The following is an 18,870-nucleotide window of genomic DNA, read 5'->3' as shown; positions in this document are numbered from 1 at the left end:
TATTAATTGTTTAAAACAAAAAAAAGGGTTTTCAACACTTACCTCGTTCTAACAAAAATACCTTGATATTACAGGCTTAGAAAAATCAGGAGATCTGACATTCCAACCATTTTGTAATTTATTTAATGTGATGCTATTTTTTTTTGTTGTAGGAACCTAAATAGGAGGCTAGTTAGCTCAGTTGGCTAGATGGCTCATGTGTGGCTCAGAATTAATTTGTTCTCACATTCACAGCTACCAGTTAAAGTGCTAACATTTTAGAGGATACTGGGCACAAACGGACCGCTGCTAGAGTGAGACAAAGATAGTGTAAGTCACAGAGTCATAGCTCTATACAGCATGAAACAGATCCTTCAGGTGCCAGCACACTGAAGCTTGAGATTATACACTGTGGCTGAATTGTTTGCAGTAGAACCAAACTCTAATGGGTCAGGCTACAAGGGAAGTCTAATAGGCATGCATAGTGAAGTACAAACAGAAATTGCTAGAAAAGCTCAGAAAGTCTGGTAGAGCAGTTCTGAGGAAGGGTCACCACACCCAAAACATTCACTCTGATTTCTCTTCACAGATGCTGCTGAGCTTTTCCAGTAACTTCTGTTTTGGTTTCTGATTTTCAGCATCCAGTTATTTCAGTTTTAATGACGTACAGTGAAATTCCTGTCTACTAATTTATATGTGGCTTGTACATCACAGTCATGAGCTACGTCATTGAAGATTAGCATTTGTCAACTTGTAACTACTTTCTAATGCCACAGAATGAAGATATCAACCCTGCTGCCTGGATACTGGCAATGACCCCATGGTGGGAGTGGAAATTCTTACAGTTACATTACATCTTAGAGTTAAATTGTTGTGCTTGTAAAGTGACCAAGGTATCCTGCACCATGGGGAATCCTGCATCATCAAAAGTGGGTGCTTGTTGTGTGCTTCCCTCTAGGAAAAGAAAATGAGATGTACTTGGCATTCACAGAATATACAGCTTCAGCAGTTTCCTTTATGCAACAGCCAAAAGCACGTTGGGAGGAACATTGTTTGTTCAAGTTTAGAATGAAGAAATTCATGGTGACTGTCATTTTCATAGTCACTGGCATCATCAGGCTTCAAGTTGTAGCAGGTGATACATTTCAGTTAGGACCTTCTTCATGATATAATGACACAGCTCTTTGCAGCATTTGCAACAGGAAATCTGGCTTATTGAACAGCTTAGGTGGATACAGCCTTCATCTGAGAAATTATCTACCCATTCCTCCAGTTTCAGCATCTTGACCTGCTCTGTGTCACTTCAGCTTATTCTCTCTGTCATGGTGTAAGCCAACAAACTGTATCCATGCCTGGGAGTAAATAGGTTGTGCAGAATCATTAAAATCAGGTCAAAGTCATTCAACTTTGCATCACCTGACTCTCTACAGACTTTGGCAATTTTAAACCACCCAGGAAAGTAAGCAACACTTTTACAAGTCTAAAAATTTGGAGAGTTAAAGAGCAATGCAAGCATTACAGGAAATTATGGATTCTTAGAATTTCCTTATTGATAAATGAATTAGTTTGAAGTGTGATTCTAATAGTTGTGAGATTAAAGGTATCTAATGCTACAAGATTATTTCCATGAATTTGTGGCGATATGTCATCCCACAGCCAAGATAATTGCAAGGAAATGACCTGGGCATTACCTTACTGTTGTTTGTGGAACTTTGTTTTGCACAAATTAGCTTTCATTATCTCCTACATAAAAGGAGTGATTACAGTTCAAAGGTGCTTCACTGGCTGTAAAACATGTTGGGATTTCTGATTGTCATGAAAGATGCTATACAAATGCAAGCTATCTTCCTCAGCAACATTTTATAGCTTCCAGGCAAGTGATAGAAAGGCTGCCTTCTGTTCTTGGTCAAAAGAATGAATCAACCTGTTGAGTGGTTCTATGGGTGGGAATGTATAGGAGAAAGAGAATGAAGAACCATAGCGAATGAGAGTCTCCAGCCTACCCTGACTTATTAACATAAGTGGATAATGCTGTTAGATTAAGCTGTCAGTGACATCTAGCCTAAGTAACTATGCATGCTGGTTGATATACGTTCCATTTACCTGTTGCTGAAAAGCAAGGAACCAAATCTTAATGTGATCAGTTAATTTGCTTCATTAATTTTAAAAGAGTGAGACATTCATTCTGTAAAAGAGAATAGGATTAATCCTAAAAAATGCCCACTCTTAGACTGCCCTTAAAGGGCAAGGTTTCTCAAAATTTTGACTAACAGATTAAGCTAGCTATTTTAAGTTACTACAACAGTAGCAATACAAGTAGTTTTTGCTACTAAGGATGCTGCTGCCAACACAAAAGACAAATGAGAAATGTGGTATATGGATTTTAGTGCTGGTGTGATGCTAGGTACATAGCTGTACATCCCAAAACCTGGCAGATGATATCAACCAGCATATTGGCTGTTCAAAACAAACAAGGTACTGACTGTACTCAACCAGCTCACATGTGGAAAACTCAAAAAAATACGTCCAACATTAGATGCGATTCTGTGACAAGACAGCATGTGTTAAGTAATCCTGGGTATGCAAAGAATTATGTGGATGACCAATTTGAGACTGTCAGTTGGACTTAAAGTATTGCAAAGTACTTCAGTATTACTTACCACACATATTAATACACAGAGCTCTGTTCTTTATAGACTGAAAGAATATGTGTACACACCACATTTGTTTGCAATTTTTGTGAACTTTATAGCTCAAGTTGTAAGTTTGCTTGCTGAACTGGAAGGAAGCTCAGATGTTTTATCATCACGCTAGGTAACATCATCAGTGAATCTTTGTTGAAGCACTGGTATACTGCCCCACTTTCCATTTACATGCCTTGGTCTGTTGTGGTGGGTGATATCACTTTTGTTTTTTTTTTCCTGAGAGATTGGTAAATGGGGTCCAAATCGATGTGTTTGTTATTAGAGATTTGGTTTGAACGCCAGGCCTCTAGGAATTCCCATGTGTCTTTCTTTAGCCTGTCCCAGGATGTATGTATTGTCCCAGTCAAACTGATGTCTCTTGTTGTCTGTGTGTAAAAATACTGGTGATAGTTGGTTGTGTCTTTTGGTGGCTAGTTGGTGCTAATGTATCCTGGTAGCTAGTTTCCTGCCAGTCTGCCCAAAGCAATGTTTGTTGCAGTCCTTGCAGACACTCATTCTGCTGGTTGTTGGTACAGGGTCCTTAAATTCATCAAGAGTTGTTTCATGTGTTAGTAGTTTTGTGGGCTACCATGACGCCAAGAGACCGGAGTAGTCTAGTCGTCATCTCAGAGATGTCTTTAATGTATGCTAGTGAGGCTAGAGTCTCTGGGCATGTTGTGTCTTCTTGTTTAAGTCTGTTATTGTAAGAATCAGCGAACTCTGCATATTGGGTACCTTTTGTTATTGAATACGTAGTATAGGTGTTCTTCTTTGGCATCTCATAGTTCCTGGGTGCTTCAGCTAGTTAAGACTCATTTAAATGTCCTGATGCAGCTCAGTTTGTGGTTGTTGAGATGATTGTCTCGTAGTTGAGTACCTGGTCTGTGTGTATCACTTTCCTGTAGATGCTGGCCTACAGCTCTCCATTGGCTTTTTACTCTACTGTGACATCTCTGAAGGAGAGTCAGTTGATGTTCTCTTCCTCTTTGGTGAACTTTATACCAGTAACAATGTTGTTTGTACATTTGTCCAAATTTGTTCTGCTTCATGATGACAAGAGGTGGCATCCACATAGTGGATCTAAACCTTGGGCTGGATCGTGGGGAGGGGCTGTTCTTTCCAACCTCTGCATAAGTGCTTCTGCCAAGAATCCTGATATTGGTAACTCCAAGGGTGTCCCTTTGATTTGTTTGTAGGTCTTGTTGTTGAAGGTGGTGGGTTGTGAGGCACATGTCTACTAGTTTGAGGATGCTGTCCTTCCTGATAGTGTTGGTGCTGTCTGGTGTTTGTGTCCTTGGTTCGTTTCGTATTTGGCTAATATTTCAATGGCCAGGGTGATGTTTATTGATGTGAACAGGACGTTGCTCCTAGGCGAAGTGGACAGAGTGGCTAGACATGAGACTGTGGGTCTGAGGGGAGCCCCTGGTTTGTGTACCTTTAGTAATCCATAGAAACAGGGTGTGTAGGATCCTTCAGGTTTCATTCTTTGGAGGCCTGTTTTGTTAATTTCACCTGTCGTGTGGAGTTTCATCAGTGATGCTGTAATGCTGTTTTCTGTAATACTGCATTTGTCACAAATCAACAAAATAGGCAAAATCCAATCTCTGCTTCCTTTTCTCAAGGCAGTGTTTTGAGTAATCAGATTCCACCAACCTAGTTTAATATGTAAACAAAGCCTTGCAGTTACCTGGCAGTTATCATCTAACTGGACATCCTTCAAGGCAACATTTTTATCACAGCTGTCTTGCCAAAACAAGCAGTCACCTCTCATACAGTATAAATGCTGGTTTTCTTTACATTGGTATTTTTTACAAGTTTTATCAGTATGTGGAAGGTAAACATTTTCAGCAATATTTAAGTTTGGTACTAGCAAATACCTAATTGTCAGTTATCTCACAACTAGCAAGGTATTAGATTGTGGAGTTGGATTTATTTTGGTCAGGTAAATTCCAGTAGTTCCCCATGGCACATTTGAATCCCAGTTGTAACTGATAAAATAAGAATGCTATCACCACTATTTTCCTCATCACCTTCAAGCAGGGTAAAAAATTAAGGCTTCGCCAATTAGACTGGAATTATGCAAATTGTGATTCTTGGACTTCATGTGAAGAAAACTGTAGTGATTGTAACAAGGTCAGCTAGGTGGATCTCAAAGAATATGAGTTCCTTGGTTGGACCAGATGAACAGCCGCAGTCTGGGAGCCCTGACTGACAGATAAAAACAGGAGTGTCACATATCCTGACACTCAGAGCTGGCTGTGAGGGAGCTGGATCAGTGTCAAGGACTCTCCACATGTAAACAAAGGGTGACTTGGTGATGGGATACTGATCTCTGTGGAGTTATTTCAAGAACAATAGGACATTATGATCCAAATTGTTTGCTTTCGAGGATCATTAATTTTCTAGAAGTTCTGGTAAATTAATTAACAGAAAGAAAGGGAGCTGCCACCCAAGAATTGGTCTAACAGTGAAGTTGCATGGAAAACAAAGGGATTTCTGTGCTTTTTTAGTTTCAGCATGAACTTGAACAAACAAATAAAAACCTCAACTGCAAAAGCCAAAATTGGCATGGATCTCTTATCAAAACTGTATCTTCAACAGCAGGTAATGTAGAAAAATAAAGTTAAATATGGCTGAATGAGAATGTGAGCTTCAAGTACATTGCAAAGTCACAAACCTTACAGTCAAAATACTTTTTTTAAACAAAAAGACTTCCTGGTGATTTTGGTTCCTATTATTGTGCTATTAAAGTATAATGTGGAAATGCATACAATAATGTTTTACAGCAACTTAATTCCATCCTTTTGTTGCATATAATTCTTGATTCAGTCATCCCATGATGACATTGGGGTTTAAATGGACCACCACATGCATTTATATTTCACAATTCTTCAAAAAAAATGGTCAAAATAAAGCCATGCAACAGTAAATAGCAAATCAATATATATGAATGGTTAGAATATGCTTTAGTATTTTGATTTCTGTTCATATATTTGTGATGTTTATAGGAACTATAGCTTAAGACACTTCAATGCACACAAAGAAATAAAGAACGAGTTTTACCATTCATGCTCTTCAATATAATAATTATTAAGCCAGAGGAAAATGAATATGCAGAAGTTAACTCAGCGGGCTCCAGTACACAAATAATTTCAACCGTGAATGTAAATTTAGCTCCCTCATTCGGATGAGTTTAGTATCTCTCTTTAAGTAAGTTTTGGTGATGTAAATAGCACTCATGAAAAAATGGAAGCAAATAAAAATAGGAGCACAGAAAAGTTACAGAATGCTAGATTTTTTAAAAAATTACTGATGGCAATCTATATCCTTTAAAAGCAGAAAATAATGTGACATGAGCCAAACAGACTAAAATACATTACTGTTCCACTTTAGCATCATCTGTCATTTTCAAAGTATTAATTCAGATATGCAAACACTGCTATTAATTGTTACTAAAGTGTCTGAAATTGTATTTCACAGTTACTGGATTTTTGATAATGTTTCTATTCTATTATAATGAAACTATTCAACTGTTGAATGACATTTATTTTAGATTACTCATATTTATAATCAAGTCATGGTTTCCCAAATAACATAGGGACATAACAGAAACTATTCAGTTAAGATGGCTACTTGGACAAGCCATGGAATAACTATGAATAATATCTGAAATCACAGATGGAAAAAGCAATTCTAATTACATTTGTATTTCAATATAAACATGTTTAAGAAAGCAGTTGAAACTGTAACATTAACAAGATAACTGTACATAATTACAAGAATTCTTCATGTAACTACATAAGAATCTTCAAACATATCCACTCTGAATATCTGAAAAAACATGAAGTAAATTTAGTTGTAATAAAGTCCAAAATGATTTTTGCTTTGTTTCAATACATAACCATACATGAATATGTTTAGGATTTTCAGAGATTTATGAGAACACTTGATGAACAAAATGTTTTGGTCCTATATCCATATGGTTTTTAATGCCGGAAGGTTTTTTAAAATCAGCTAAAAGCTGCATAAAGCACATATTGTCCAATTAATGAGTCTGAATTCAGTTTGAAATACTGAATCAAATTTTTGCAGATATTTAAGGTCTGCTCATAAAACATCCCCAATTGATAGAAAATTGTCCCTTTTAAAGAATATAAATTAACACACTGAATTAATGTTTAAAAAAAAGCAAAAAAATCTTTACAGGAATAAATAAAAGTATATATTGTGCAACCTGTAATCTAAGAAGATGAAAATACATACCAATATAAATATTTTAGTAAACTGCCACACAAAAATACATGAATGTTTAATTTAGGCACTACCTATGTCATTATCTGTTATACATTCTACCATTGATTCCCTTTTGGGAATCCCAAAATGCATGCAGGTTTTTAAATCTCTCGATATCAGCATTACTTTATATTCTGTTGAAAACACTCAGACACAGCCCTATTGTAGAGGAAAAACTCTCATTCCCTATATAGCACATACTGGAACACATGAAAGGTACATCCTTTGGAGCATCTACAGAGTCACAGCAAGTTTTTTTTAAGTTTCCAAATACCACATGGGACTCAGCCTCCCGAGAAATTAACAAATCTACTTTGAGTTTTGGCACAGGAAAAGTCTCCAAATATATTTCTTCTACTCAAAGCAAGCAATAACTATCCATAAGACTCATCAAAATTAAAAGAAATATGAAGAATTTATTTTCGTAATTTTGCACTTTTATTAGATCCAATCTGAAACATAAAATAGTTCAAAGTTAAGGATGAAAAGGCTCAGCTATCAAAATAACTTTAAAATCCTAGATCTAAACAGAGCTCATTCTGAATTGTTTGAATGAGAGATTAATTTCAGCCTTGTGCATGCTTCAAATTTTCATCTATAATACTGATACACATACAATTCAAAAATATTATATGTATACTTAAGGTTTTACTTTAGTAGCTTTGTTCACATCATAGGTTTGAAGAGTAATCTTAATTGTGAAGATCTATCATATTAGCATGGAGTGTCATTGATGTTAATTTACTATAATTACATAAATTGTTGCACAATTCCAACAGACTCCAAGGAAGTCTGTTTAGACTATTTCTAACAAGTGGGTTGCCCTTTTCATTTCAAGTTTCAAGTTTCAAATGTCTTGTTTATCTTCTTGTATTATGCATTGGATAGAAAGTTCCACTATGCTGGAACATATGCACCCTATTTTAAACCACTTAACGGCAAAAACATCTTATGGAAAATAAAATGCAATGTCAAAAAATACATAATACTACATGAGTGTCAATACTCTCACTACAGAGCTTATCTGTGGCTTGTAGAGATTTAATTTGCTTTCTCTTCAAAGAATAATATATACAACATTACCTTCTCCTAAAGTAACCAAACACTAGCACATCTTTCATCTTTTGTGCACATTATTTCCTAAACCTATTATGGTCTCAATTAAAAATTATCATAAAGGAGAAGCATTAATTTCAAGCTGTTATTGTATTACGTGCTTCAACTAGAATGGTAGAAGTTTGTGGTCATCCACAGAAAAACTGCATTCATATCACAGTACCTGAATGGTATTATCTATTGTGATTTTTTTTTGCTTAAAATTTAAGTTTAGCTATTTATTTAAACTTCATGTTTGCATGTAAAATGAAATAAGCATTAGTAGTACAACTTTAATGTAATTGCTTCATGTTGTGCGATTTATGTTTACATTGTTACAAAATTGAGAGGCAATAAGATGCGGTTTATTACACGCTTTATTTAAATGGCCGAATTGTAAGTTAAACATATGCTGTATAAAGCTCTAACCATATGCGATATTTTTGTGCCATTGTTCAACCCCCATGTTAAATCCTTTATTTCTTTTTAAACCAAAAACAAACTTTGCATGTAGGCTAACTTAGTGTACAGTATTGCAAAGTTACAGCAATTGAGGGATAAGTCAGAGGCTGCTTTCCATCTCATGAGACAATGGATTGCATCTTGGTAACCAACTATGATGACCATTATCTGCTCCAGCTCACCGTGCCAGTGTCAGTGGCATTTGGAGCATAAGAAGACAGTGCTCTGAAAAGATGTAGGATTTCCTGGTCTCCGCTTTCTCTGGGCTCTCCTTTCAGCCTTCTGTTTCACGTCACCTTTTCTGCTGCCCTTCAACTAGTCAGCCTCTGGGCGATATAATCATCAGCGATTATCTTTCAGTTTTGAGTTTTTGTATGCTCATGTATGTGCACTTTGAATGGGATAATGTCTACATTTTTTCAGAAAAGTGAAGCTCAAGTAGTCTATAACATTCATTGCCAGTTTAAGAGTGTATTGTTGTACACAACACAGAGAACCAAAGACTTTCCAACTCCTATTCTTGTTTTACTTTGTTTCCTTTTAACAATACTGTCATGTCAAGCATAGCAAATACTAAGTCCCAGTAATCTAACTGAATTATTTGATAACTAATGGCATTTAGCTCCATGTTATAGACTGATACAGTGCTAATTTTGTACAGTTTCAATCTCACAATTTGAATCCAAGAAACAGCATGAGAAAATTGATCAGTAACAAGATGTTCCTGGTCAATTTTCTCTTCAGAAGCAACTCACCTGTAAATAATAACTATTCAAAATACAGAAACATTGCTGAAGAACAACAGAACAAATGAAATATATGATTTTAAAAGTGCACCTTGGCACAGCAGTTTGAAGTGTTCGGATATTAAAGCTACTACGTGAATACAAGCTCTGGTTATTTATTTGCTTCTGAGATGTAATTATTAAAACAGTGATATGCCAAGGACTATACTGAGAAAATTATAGTTAATACTAAAGCTTGCTGTTCCCATAATACTTTATCCCATCAATAAGCAACAAAAGGCAGTGCTGGCTTTTGGTTTGTCTCTGTTTGTTTTGACCCAACCAAGTTTTTCCCCAGGGCTCAATTCTCCCTCCTGAAAGACTGCATTGACCACAGCATACTGCCTGTTAACTAGACAAAGTCTGTACTATTCTAACACTGATTTCTTTGTAAGCATATATAAAATGACCCAGTGACACTACACAAAGATAGTAATTATTGAATTACACAGCCTGTCACTGTCGTTTGTGTCACACCTCTAACAGGTGCCATTAACAGAACTGGCAAATTATAATAATCTTTTCAAGCCCTCTGTGGTCCTAATAATGCCTTTTCCTGCCCACATAATCTATGTCTGAACAGTAAGCCATTTATATTGTTACTAAACATAGTGAACTGAAAGCTTTGACTTGTAGCTTGTTAAGATTGAAGAGCATTTACTATAACATTTACCATAAAAATGGTTTACAGTGCAGGATAATAACATACATTACGAAGCACTTAATATCAACAGCAAGGGATAAGATCATGACCATCAATTGGAGTTATTTCTAATATAAAATAGCTCATATAATTTATTTTATGGAACTGTGGTATATTATGCAGTCCAGGTTTTAGTGAGAAAGGACTCTTGTTTTGTTTAAAATTTAACTATAAGCAATACAAGATATGAAAACAATCATTAGAGCTTATTATTATGAATTACAATTTCAGGTTAAATCATATGAAAGCTAATTGATTAGAATAGCAAATCAAGTACAAATTGCACATGGGGTGAAGGAATGCTTAAGGAATTTCGTTTTTTGCAATTTCCTTAAAATTAGGTTTTCCTTCAATTTCCTTAAGAAAAACAACATTGTGCAATGCTAGTTTATATTTCAAGTTAACTAATCTTCTTATAAAGGTTTTGATTTGTTTTTATTTCAAAATCAGATAGCAATATGCTTTGGCACAGAAAGAAATAGTATCCAAACAGGTGTGTAACATTGCTCAGGCAATATTACGAGAAATATATTTTCCTTAAATAATTATTGTTTGTGCACATGTGTAATAATACATATAAAAATGTACTTTCACCTCCGGGACATACTTATTTCTTTGAAATTTGATGCAGTAAAGTTGTGTGTTCTCAGTATTGAGAGGTGTAAAAACAAGCTATAATAAAACTTTAATGCTAAGAATGTCAGTCACATTAATCATTTACTCTATGCAAACATCATTCTAATGATCACTCTGAACAGAAAAAAAAATTGTTCAAAACTGAGCATCCTTTAAAGGTTTGGAGTGAGGGTATGGGTGGAGACAGGAAATGTCAAAAACATATTTCTAATTTTCCAAATGTATCTCAAAAAGAAAGCCAGTGTTATGCATTTTGCAAATAAAACGTAAATTTCAGGTCATACTGTTCCTAATTATTCTAGTGTTTTATTTTTAGGTAGTGATTAATTTAAAATGAAGTATAACATGGCAGTCCTTCTTTATTTAATAATTATTCATTGATAGTAAACACCTCTAATTCTTTTGATAGAAGCAAAGAGATGATATGCATTTTATTTTATTTAAAAAAATCACCAATCATAATACTAAGGTTAAGTTTATTCTGAAACCAAAACCTTTATTGCAAAACTCAACAATTTTTCAATTGACAAGTGAAAGAACAACCATCTCACTGTGCATCATTTGACAGATTGATGTGAATTTTAACGTGCATTATAAAATAATATTTAAAATCAGAATTAATTCATATTTGCATTATTATATTATTCAAGAGATTTCCTACCAATAACATTTGCATGAGGCAATTGAATGCTCTGAAAATTAAGTTACATATGGAGACAGAATATGGACTAATGAAAGGTAAACCTTTATGCTCAAATTCTTCATGGTCACTGAAGCAAGTTACCAAAATATAACTGGTAAAGATACAGTATTTTAAAGCAAAAACTAAAACTGAAACAATAACTCCTGTATTGTCTGTTCCAAATTTTCAGCTTAGATGTTGAAGCCATTAGCTAGATTACTAATGCATGTTTATAAGCCCTACCTGATTGTGCACCAGTCAAGTAAATTGAAAGAATGTTACAGAAAAGTCAAACTTAGAAACAGCTCAAGAGCGCAGCCTATCTGCTTTTCCCTATCAATGTCATTTTAAATTGAAATCAACAGAAACAATCAATTTCTTGATGTTTTACGCAACGTAACTACTACATTTTTTGAAGTTCACCGTAATGGGTGATTATTAAGCCAAAAATAAACAAAATAATCAACTTTTCATTTGTAGTTTGAGTTAAATAACACTCTACACTTAGAGTTATTTTGAAGATAATGCCTTGATTAGAAGTTCATTTTTCAACAAATCTGTAAGCCTTTCAAAATTCCATAAAGGAAACTGCCTGGGGTTCCACTGCTCGCTTTTGTTTTCTACTTCCATAAGAAGACTTTGTTAAATATAATTAAGACTATTCTTTGAGTGTCACACAATGGACTCCACATCTTAGGGCTTTCCCACCAGCAACTCAAAGCAAAGAGAATTATTTCCGTCATTCTACATAATTCACAGAACAAAGGCCATTAAAGCATCTGACTGAAAATGATCCATTGCCATCCTTTCTAAAAATCGCATAGTATTTAAACTACATTTTTAACCATGATACTTTCAATATGTCACAAAAACCCAAAATATTGGTGTTTCTTTAAAGTTTAATCATTAGCAATACTTGCATATGCTCAAACGTTCTCGATTATCTATGATTTTGCAATTAAATATAATACTTACAAATGGGATTAATTTTTATTGTCTACATTGGATAAAATATTTATTCCAACATTAACAATGTGCAGAAGTATAGAAAAGAATACCCAACTCTCAATGATCAAACTGAAACTGACATGAACTCCTCTTGGAAGGCAATAGAAAACGAAGTTCTGGAACATCAATTTTACTGCAATGACAGAAATTATTTTGTGACATCTACCACAGTGCAATATATTTATGTTTCTACAAAAATTACAATTTACAACATCATTTGACAAAAAAAGCAAAATACTACTTTAATAACGTACTACATTTAAAATTCAATTAAATCTTTGTGGATTTACAGAAAACCCGTGCCAAGCATTTTTTAAGGTTAATATTCTTTGTCGTTTTGCAGTATCAGAGTGGAAGTACAAGTGCATCAAGTTCATTGATTGCAAATGTGCATAGTACACATGCTGGAAAGGAGGAAAGGTAATACTGTAATCTGAATATTTTTGAGAAACATATTCTATGAACTTTTAACCATCATTTTTCTTTCCACGTTTTAATTTGTTTATTAAAAACTGTTTTCATACTTCATCATGACTGTTAAGAAAATTTTAATCAACTGATTTCTACCCTCAAGTTACATCTCAATTTCAAAAAGGATCAATTTGCAAATATAAAGAGTGTGTAATGTGTGCATATATAGAGAAGATGCTAATCATCAAGTCAAACTTACATTTACTATTTTTATTCCAATGCAATATTTTGTTTTCTTTTTCAATTTAATGGTTATTAAATACAACCTGGAATGACAGTACACTTCAACAAAATCTACGAATTCGTTAAATGATGACGTGTGCAAAAGCAATTTATTTAAAAATGGGAAACATAAATCACAATGCCTTAAGCACTTAATTTTTTTCAAACATATCAATAATTTCTCTGTAAATATATACAGAAATGTGTAGGTTAAAAAATTAAGACACTAAAAAATAAATTGTGGATTTTAAAATGTTGAATACATTTACTTTCTTGGCCTGAAATGATGCTCAGCTGTCATAAGGCTTGGCAACATCTGTTTTTCCTAATTACCAATAGCCTCTTCTTTTTGAGGGGTTTTTGAATGAAAATCAAACACAAACTATTGAATTCTCTTAAAGCCCTGTGCTCTTTTAGTCTTCCGTTGGCCATATCATGGTGAAGATCACTGCATGTTGAGCTGGTCATTGTGCAGATTGTGTGCTTTGTTTGGGGTATACATTGGGGTTTGGGCCTTAGCTACCGTAGTTCAAGCGTAAAAATACTTTGCCCATCACACCATATACTGTTGCCAGCGACCCTCTAAATCCTTGAACCAACTGTGTCCTTTAGTGTCACAACAGATAATGCTGATTTATTACAATGTGAGAGTTTCAACTGATTAAAATAAGCCACAAGCACGTGGTATTGGAATTAGCACATTTAGAAGTCTGTTTCCCATATCCTATTTTGCGCTAGTGCGGCTGATCCCTGCAATTCTACGCGGGTGCAATTTTAATGACTGCTAGTTTTTGATGTTTCGATGAAAAACGCTGCTAGGTGTTTGTGGCAGCACTAGATACCGAGCCTGAATTGCTCTGACTGGAACGCTGTGACACTAGCTCTGTTTACGATATCATCGGTGTCATTTTCCTTTTAATGATAAGACACTTCCCTGACAAGGCTCGATTAGGGAAAAAATTATTATTACATTCACTTTTTTCAGACAGGGTAGGGAGATAAACAGAAGAGAGCCTAAGGGAGGAAAAGGGGTGAAGATACGAGAAAAGCAAATAAAATTCTTTGCTCCTTCGGACTATTTAATTAACAGAAAAATGTTTGGAATATTGTATTCTTCATTCATCATTAATTTGCCTTGTGTGTTACCATGCTTTCATTGCTCCTTAATTACAGACAATATAATTTTGGATTTGATTTAGTTTAAATAATAAGTTTCTTTTCCAACGTCCATGATCAACATGCACAGTAAGATGAAATGCTGTTAATCATATAAAAAGAAGTACGAGATAGAAGGCTGGTACAATCAGTATAGATTTTGTTTAAGACTAAAGATGCTAAATAACCAACCAGATGCAAGACCTCCTTTAAATAATCCAACATCTGCTCTATTAATAAGAAAGCTATGCAGAGAGCAAATTCACTAGATTGGCCATCTAAGAAGTAAATTTTAATGCATATTGGCATAAAAAGTGTTTCATTGTTGTGATTTTGAACTCACGATAACAGAATTTATGAAAAGCTTTTATTTTAAGAGTGCTAAGGAAGTAAACAATACGTCTTTTCTTAAATATATTTTGCCCTTGAATATTTTGAATTAAAGAAAGTACAAATATAATTATGCTCAGAACACTCCAAATGTAGGTTATCATTCATTTAATAATGTTTAATATTGTGCATTTTTTATGTTTAGTTTTGTCATTTTAAGGTTATTATTGGAAGAACAACCAGATCAGATCCTCCAGTTGTGCTTCTGTTGACTTAAACATCAATACCGAAGTTACCAGAGGCTAGGGAGAGATCAGAGTGCAATGGTTACAGGAGTACTTGAATACCCATCATCTGGCACAGCAAGATCTCAAAGTCTACAATAGGCTTCAAAGGGACCCGATTATTTTTTTTCCCAAGACCTTGTGCTTTCCAGTGAAGCTGTAACCATGATTTTATTCCACCTAATACCACAGAAAAAAAAAATCAAAACAGGCTAAACAAATTGATGTATTCTTTAATATAGTCAGTGCATCATCATAGGATCTTGTGTCTCGCTTGCTGACAACTTGAGCTCTGTGTACCATACATCTATCACTTTGTTGGCAACTTCAATGCTTCAGGAGGGAAAAAAAAAGCCTCTCAATTGAGTTATTGGCACCTTTGATTGACATAGCCTAATCAGCTTATCTGCACATTAATAAAGCTGATGGCCTGCAGTGTTGGTCTTGTACCCAACCTCAATGAACTTCTAGGAGCGAAAGCCTCTCAGGCCAGCCTAATAGCTCCAGAAGCCATTTACTGCTGAATGCTTGCAGAAAGAGCCGAGCAGCAGTAAAATGGCTTAAATGTAAAAACCATTCCGTTTGTTTTGAGAGATTTTTATTTCCTGCAATAAAATGTTTTTCCTGCTCAGATCATGACCTTATAATGTTAAGTGTCCCTAAAATATTTCACATAATGCTGTATTTAATTGTTCAGGTTTAAATACGAACATTAATTCCATGAACATTATTTTCAGTCACCTGCAATGACACTAGTAATAAATACTATACCATATTATACATGTAGAAATATTAACTATTGCATGATATTCTGATGACATTACACAACTGGAACAGGTCCTAATAGAGGCAGCAGAGACAGATCACTTTCCATATTTATACTGGATTCATCTTTTTATATTTAAAAAAGTCTGTTTCTTCACAAAAAGCTCCAGTTAGAAGGAGCAATCCAAATCTGTTGCATTACTAAATTTATTTTGCTTATAGAAATTACCTCAATTTACTTATAAATTTTGGCGGATAAAATCTGGATTTCTTGTAATTTAACTCAGTCATACACTTCAGTTAGCATCCTATATTTCACATCTGAAGAAATCAATATTTTTCACCTGTGAAAATCAAAATTACACACCAAATATCAAACAAAGGGATGCAACTGTAATGTTTGTGACGTAACTGAAGCTTTTACACTGTTATCCAATTCGTACAAGAGTTCAGATATCATTACAGCAGATATTGTAGCACATTTAATTTTAAGGAAAACTATAATTCTGACTGACAAAGTGTTATAATTTTGCTTTTGTTATTCTGCCATATTCTTTTTTGCAGCTCTGTGCGTGGAACATTTCCCATCTAAAGAACTCGACAAATACCATACTCTTAGATCTTGTTTGCACTAGGTGTCCAGGAGAATCTGCTCCTTCATTGTATTCAGATCACCATGGGAAACTAAACTCTGTTAAATGAAGAAATAATTTCTGATTCTCTGCAACAGATGCTATTTATTTTTCTACCACAAGAAATGGTCCAATTGCATCAGTCTATCATATTGCACACAATCTAGCTGAATTCCTATGTAATCTCCAATGACATTTGTGAAACATCAACCCTCAATGAGTGAAGAAAAATATGGATTAAAAAACAGCAGCCAGCAACTGGCATCCAGGTTATACTCGCTTCCCCAATGGAGTCTTTCTACCTCAGTTTTTTTTTATTTTACCAAGAATAAAGTGGTTACTGAAAAATACATAGATGTAATTGAATCTCAGGATTCCAACATGCTCAGAACCCCTAGATTTAATCGCTATCTTTTGCCAAACCATCAGCCATCTATTAGCCTGTACACTGAAGTGTCACATTTCTCCTAAGCAGGGTAATGATTTCTCAGTAAAACTAACCTCTTATTATCCAAGCTCTAGTATAACAAATGCTTGCAAAATACTATCATCTAGTCATACAACACAACCATACAGTAAAGATAGTAATAATTGCTGGCAGCAGTTACAAAAGAGGCAAATCCCAGGAAAAAATTTCAAAAGAAAAGTTCCAAGATGACAAAATAAAACTTAAGTTTTTATGCCTCGGAGAAGTTAAACTTTCATAATTCAATCTGTAAAATAGATTCATTATGGATCAGGCATTAGATCATCACAAATAAAATGTTTTAAATTTTTTTAGAATAATAATGAGCTTACTATCCTAAATATTCATAGTCTATTTTCTTTACTGTGTTAGATTACGTCTTTTTCTTGTCAAATGTTTCTCTCATCTCTTGAAGGTATCAACTTATTACTGCATTGCAACTCAACGCACATTGCCCATTCTCCAATATTTTGTTAAATGTCCATACAGCTATTAATTGGATGGTAAGCCTTGATGGTGTGTACCAACCTGTTACCCACCCAAAGGGACATCTAAGCTAAACCAATGCTGTCAAAAAATATTTTCTTTACTTTCCAAATAATAAATCTAGCAGCTCTATCTTTGGTCCAGCTGAAATTGGCTACTAACATAGTAAAGTTCATGGATCAAACATGGAGCCTTTTGGTCTGAGTCTGTTATATCTAATATTTAGGTACAAAATATGTTGTACCCAAATGTATTACTCACTATATCAAAACAGGAAGAAAATATGGTGGACAATTTGAACACTACTGAATTGTGCTTTAAAGAAAACTTTGACATTACTCGATTTTTCTGATTCTCTATTATTTTTGCTTAGTTTAATCCAGCACATCAAATCATCCAGTCCCATTCTTAATTAATTTTACCTTAATTTTACTGACAGTAAATTTTTTTTGATCTGCATCTATAGCTTGCCGTTATTTGAAGAAACTTCATCTGCAGTCAGACTGCATCTTATCTATCCTGACATCCACAAGCAGCACTGCTTTTCTGTTTGGAACTAAACTAAACTTCTTCCTGGTAATCCATACGGATGTTTCTTTTGCTTTTACCTTCCTTTTATATAATACTCTCTGACCCTCAAACTTTATTCATCATTCATTAACTTATTCAGTCCATCTGTGATATTACCACTTATGTTTAACCTCTTCTGCTTCCTTCCTTACCATTCTTAGTATCATGTTAGATAATATTCTTGCCATTTTCTTTTTGCTATTTCTCCATAGGACTCCTCATTTAAACTTTTCTTCAAGACGATTTTGAGGTTTGATTCAGAGTATAATGCTGCAAGACTGTTCCACCTGACCTCAAACTTGAATTATACCATTTGTTAGCTTCCTTTTAAAGACAAAATATTACATATGAATGTAAAATATCTGTACAACTATTTTGTTTCTCAGAACTGAAAACCACGTATTCAAACTGAGTAATTAATGCCAAACCAAATAAATCATCTTTTCAACATTCACAGTCTGAACTTTCTGTGCAAAATCAGTAAATAATTTATTTTTCCATTAGCCAGCCTTTTCATTGAATATTATCAACATATAAACACCCTTTAAAAACAATTCAAGTTTTCCTCTGTGCAAACAGTATAATCAAAGAATTAGGTGTAAGGTTAGAAATGCAGTGATTTCTTAATACCACATCTTTCAATTATACATTTTGCACAGAAAAAGAATACTGAGTCATGTTTCTACAAACACTTTATGCAAGTAATTATATTCTAACTTAATGCTATTTAGATACATATTTAGAGACAGTAGCATCAATTGTTTTAGTAGATATCATGCCTTCAAATTTGAGAGGGGCACAAAATAACATCCAATCCCTTTCCATATGTAAACCACATCTATAGCTGCTGTCTTTTTCCTGCTTTGAAGTGTGCCAGAAATGTCATGTGTCGTGAACACTACTGTGCATAAGGCATATAATTTGCTCAGTCTCAAAAATCCTTACCAGTTTCAACGGTTAGTTGGTATCCAGCCTCCAATCTCCGTGTTGACCTTTCCAACCGCTCTGTGTTATCCAACAGACACGCTCTCTGAAATAAAATTGTAGATGATTATACACACACTTAAATACGAGGCATAATTGTGTCTAATTCCAACAGTAAAGGAACTGTATGGGGGAAAAACAAGTTAAATTTTGGAGTGAGACACTGCAACAATTTGAA

General features: G+C 34.4%; 1 protein-coding gene across 2 annotated transcripts in view; it reads right to left on the bottom strand.

The window, feature by feature from the left end:
- vti1a (vesicle transport through interaction with t-SNAREs 1A) overlaps nucleotides 1-18,870 on the bottom strand; it is a 353,121-nt gene that overhangs the window by 231,310 nt on the left and 102,941 nt on the right. For both annotated transcript variants that reach the window (XM_060842086.1, XM_060842087.1), the window contains exon 6: nucleotides 18,654-18,738. In XM_060842086.1, the coding sequence (XP_060698069.1) occupies nucleotides 18,654-18,738 (85 nt within the window). The remainder of the gene's footprint in view (nucleotides 1-18,653; nucleotides 18,739-18,870) is intronic.

Source organism: Hemiscyllium ocellatum, chromosome 22 (genome assembly GCF_020745735.1).
Source record: "Hemiscyllium ocellatum isolate sHemOce1 chromosome 22, sHemOce1.pat.X.cur, whole genome shotgun sequence".
NCBI classification, from domain to species: Eukaryota; Metazoa; Chordata; class Chondrichthyes; order Orectolobiformes; family Hemiscylliidae; genus Hemiscyllium; species Hemiscyllium ocellatum.
This window is presented reverse-complemented; position numbering and strand designations above follow the sequence as displayed.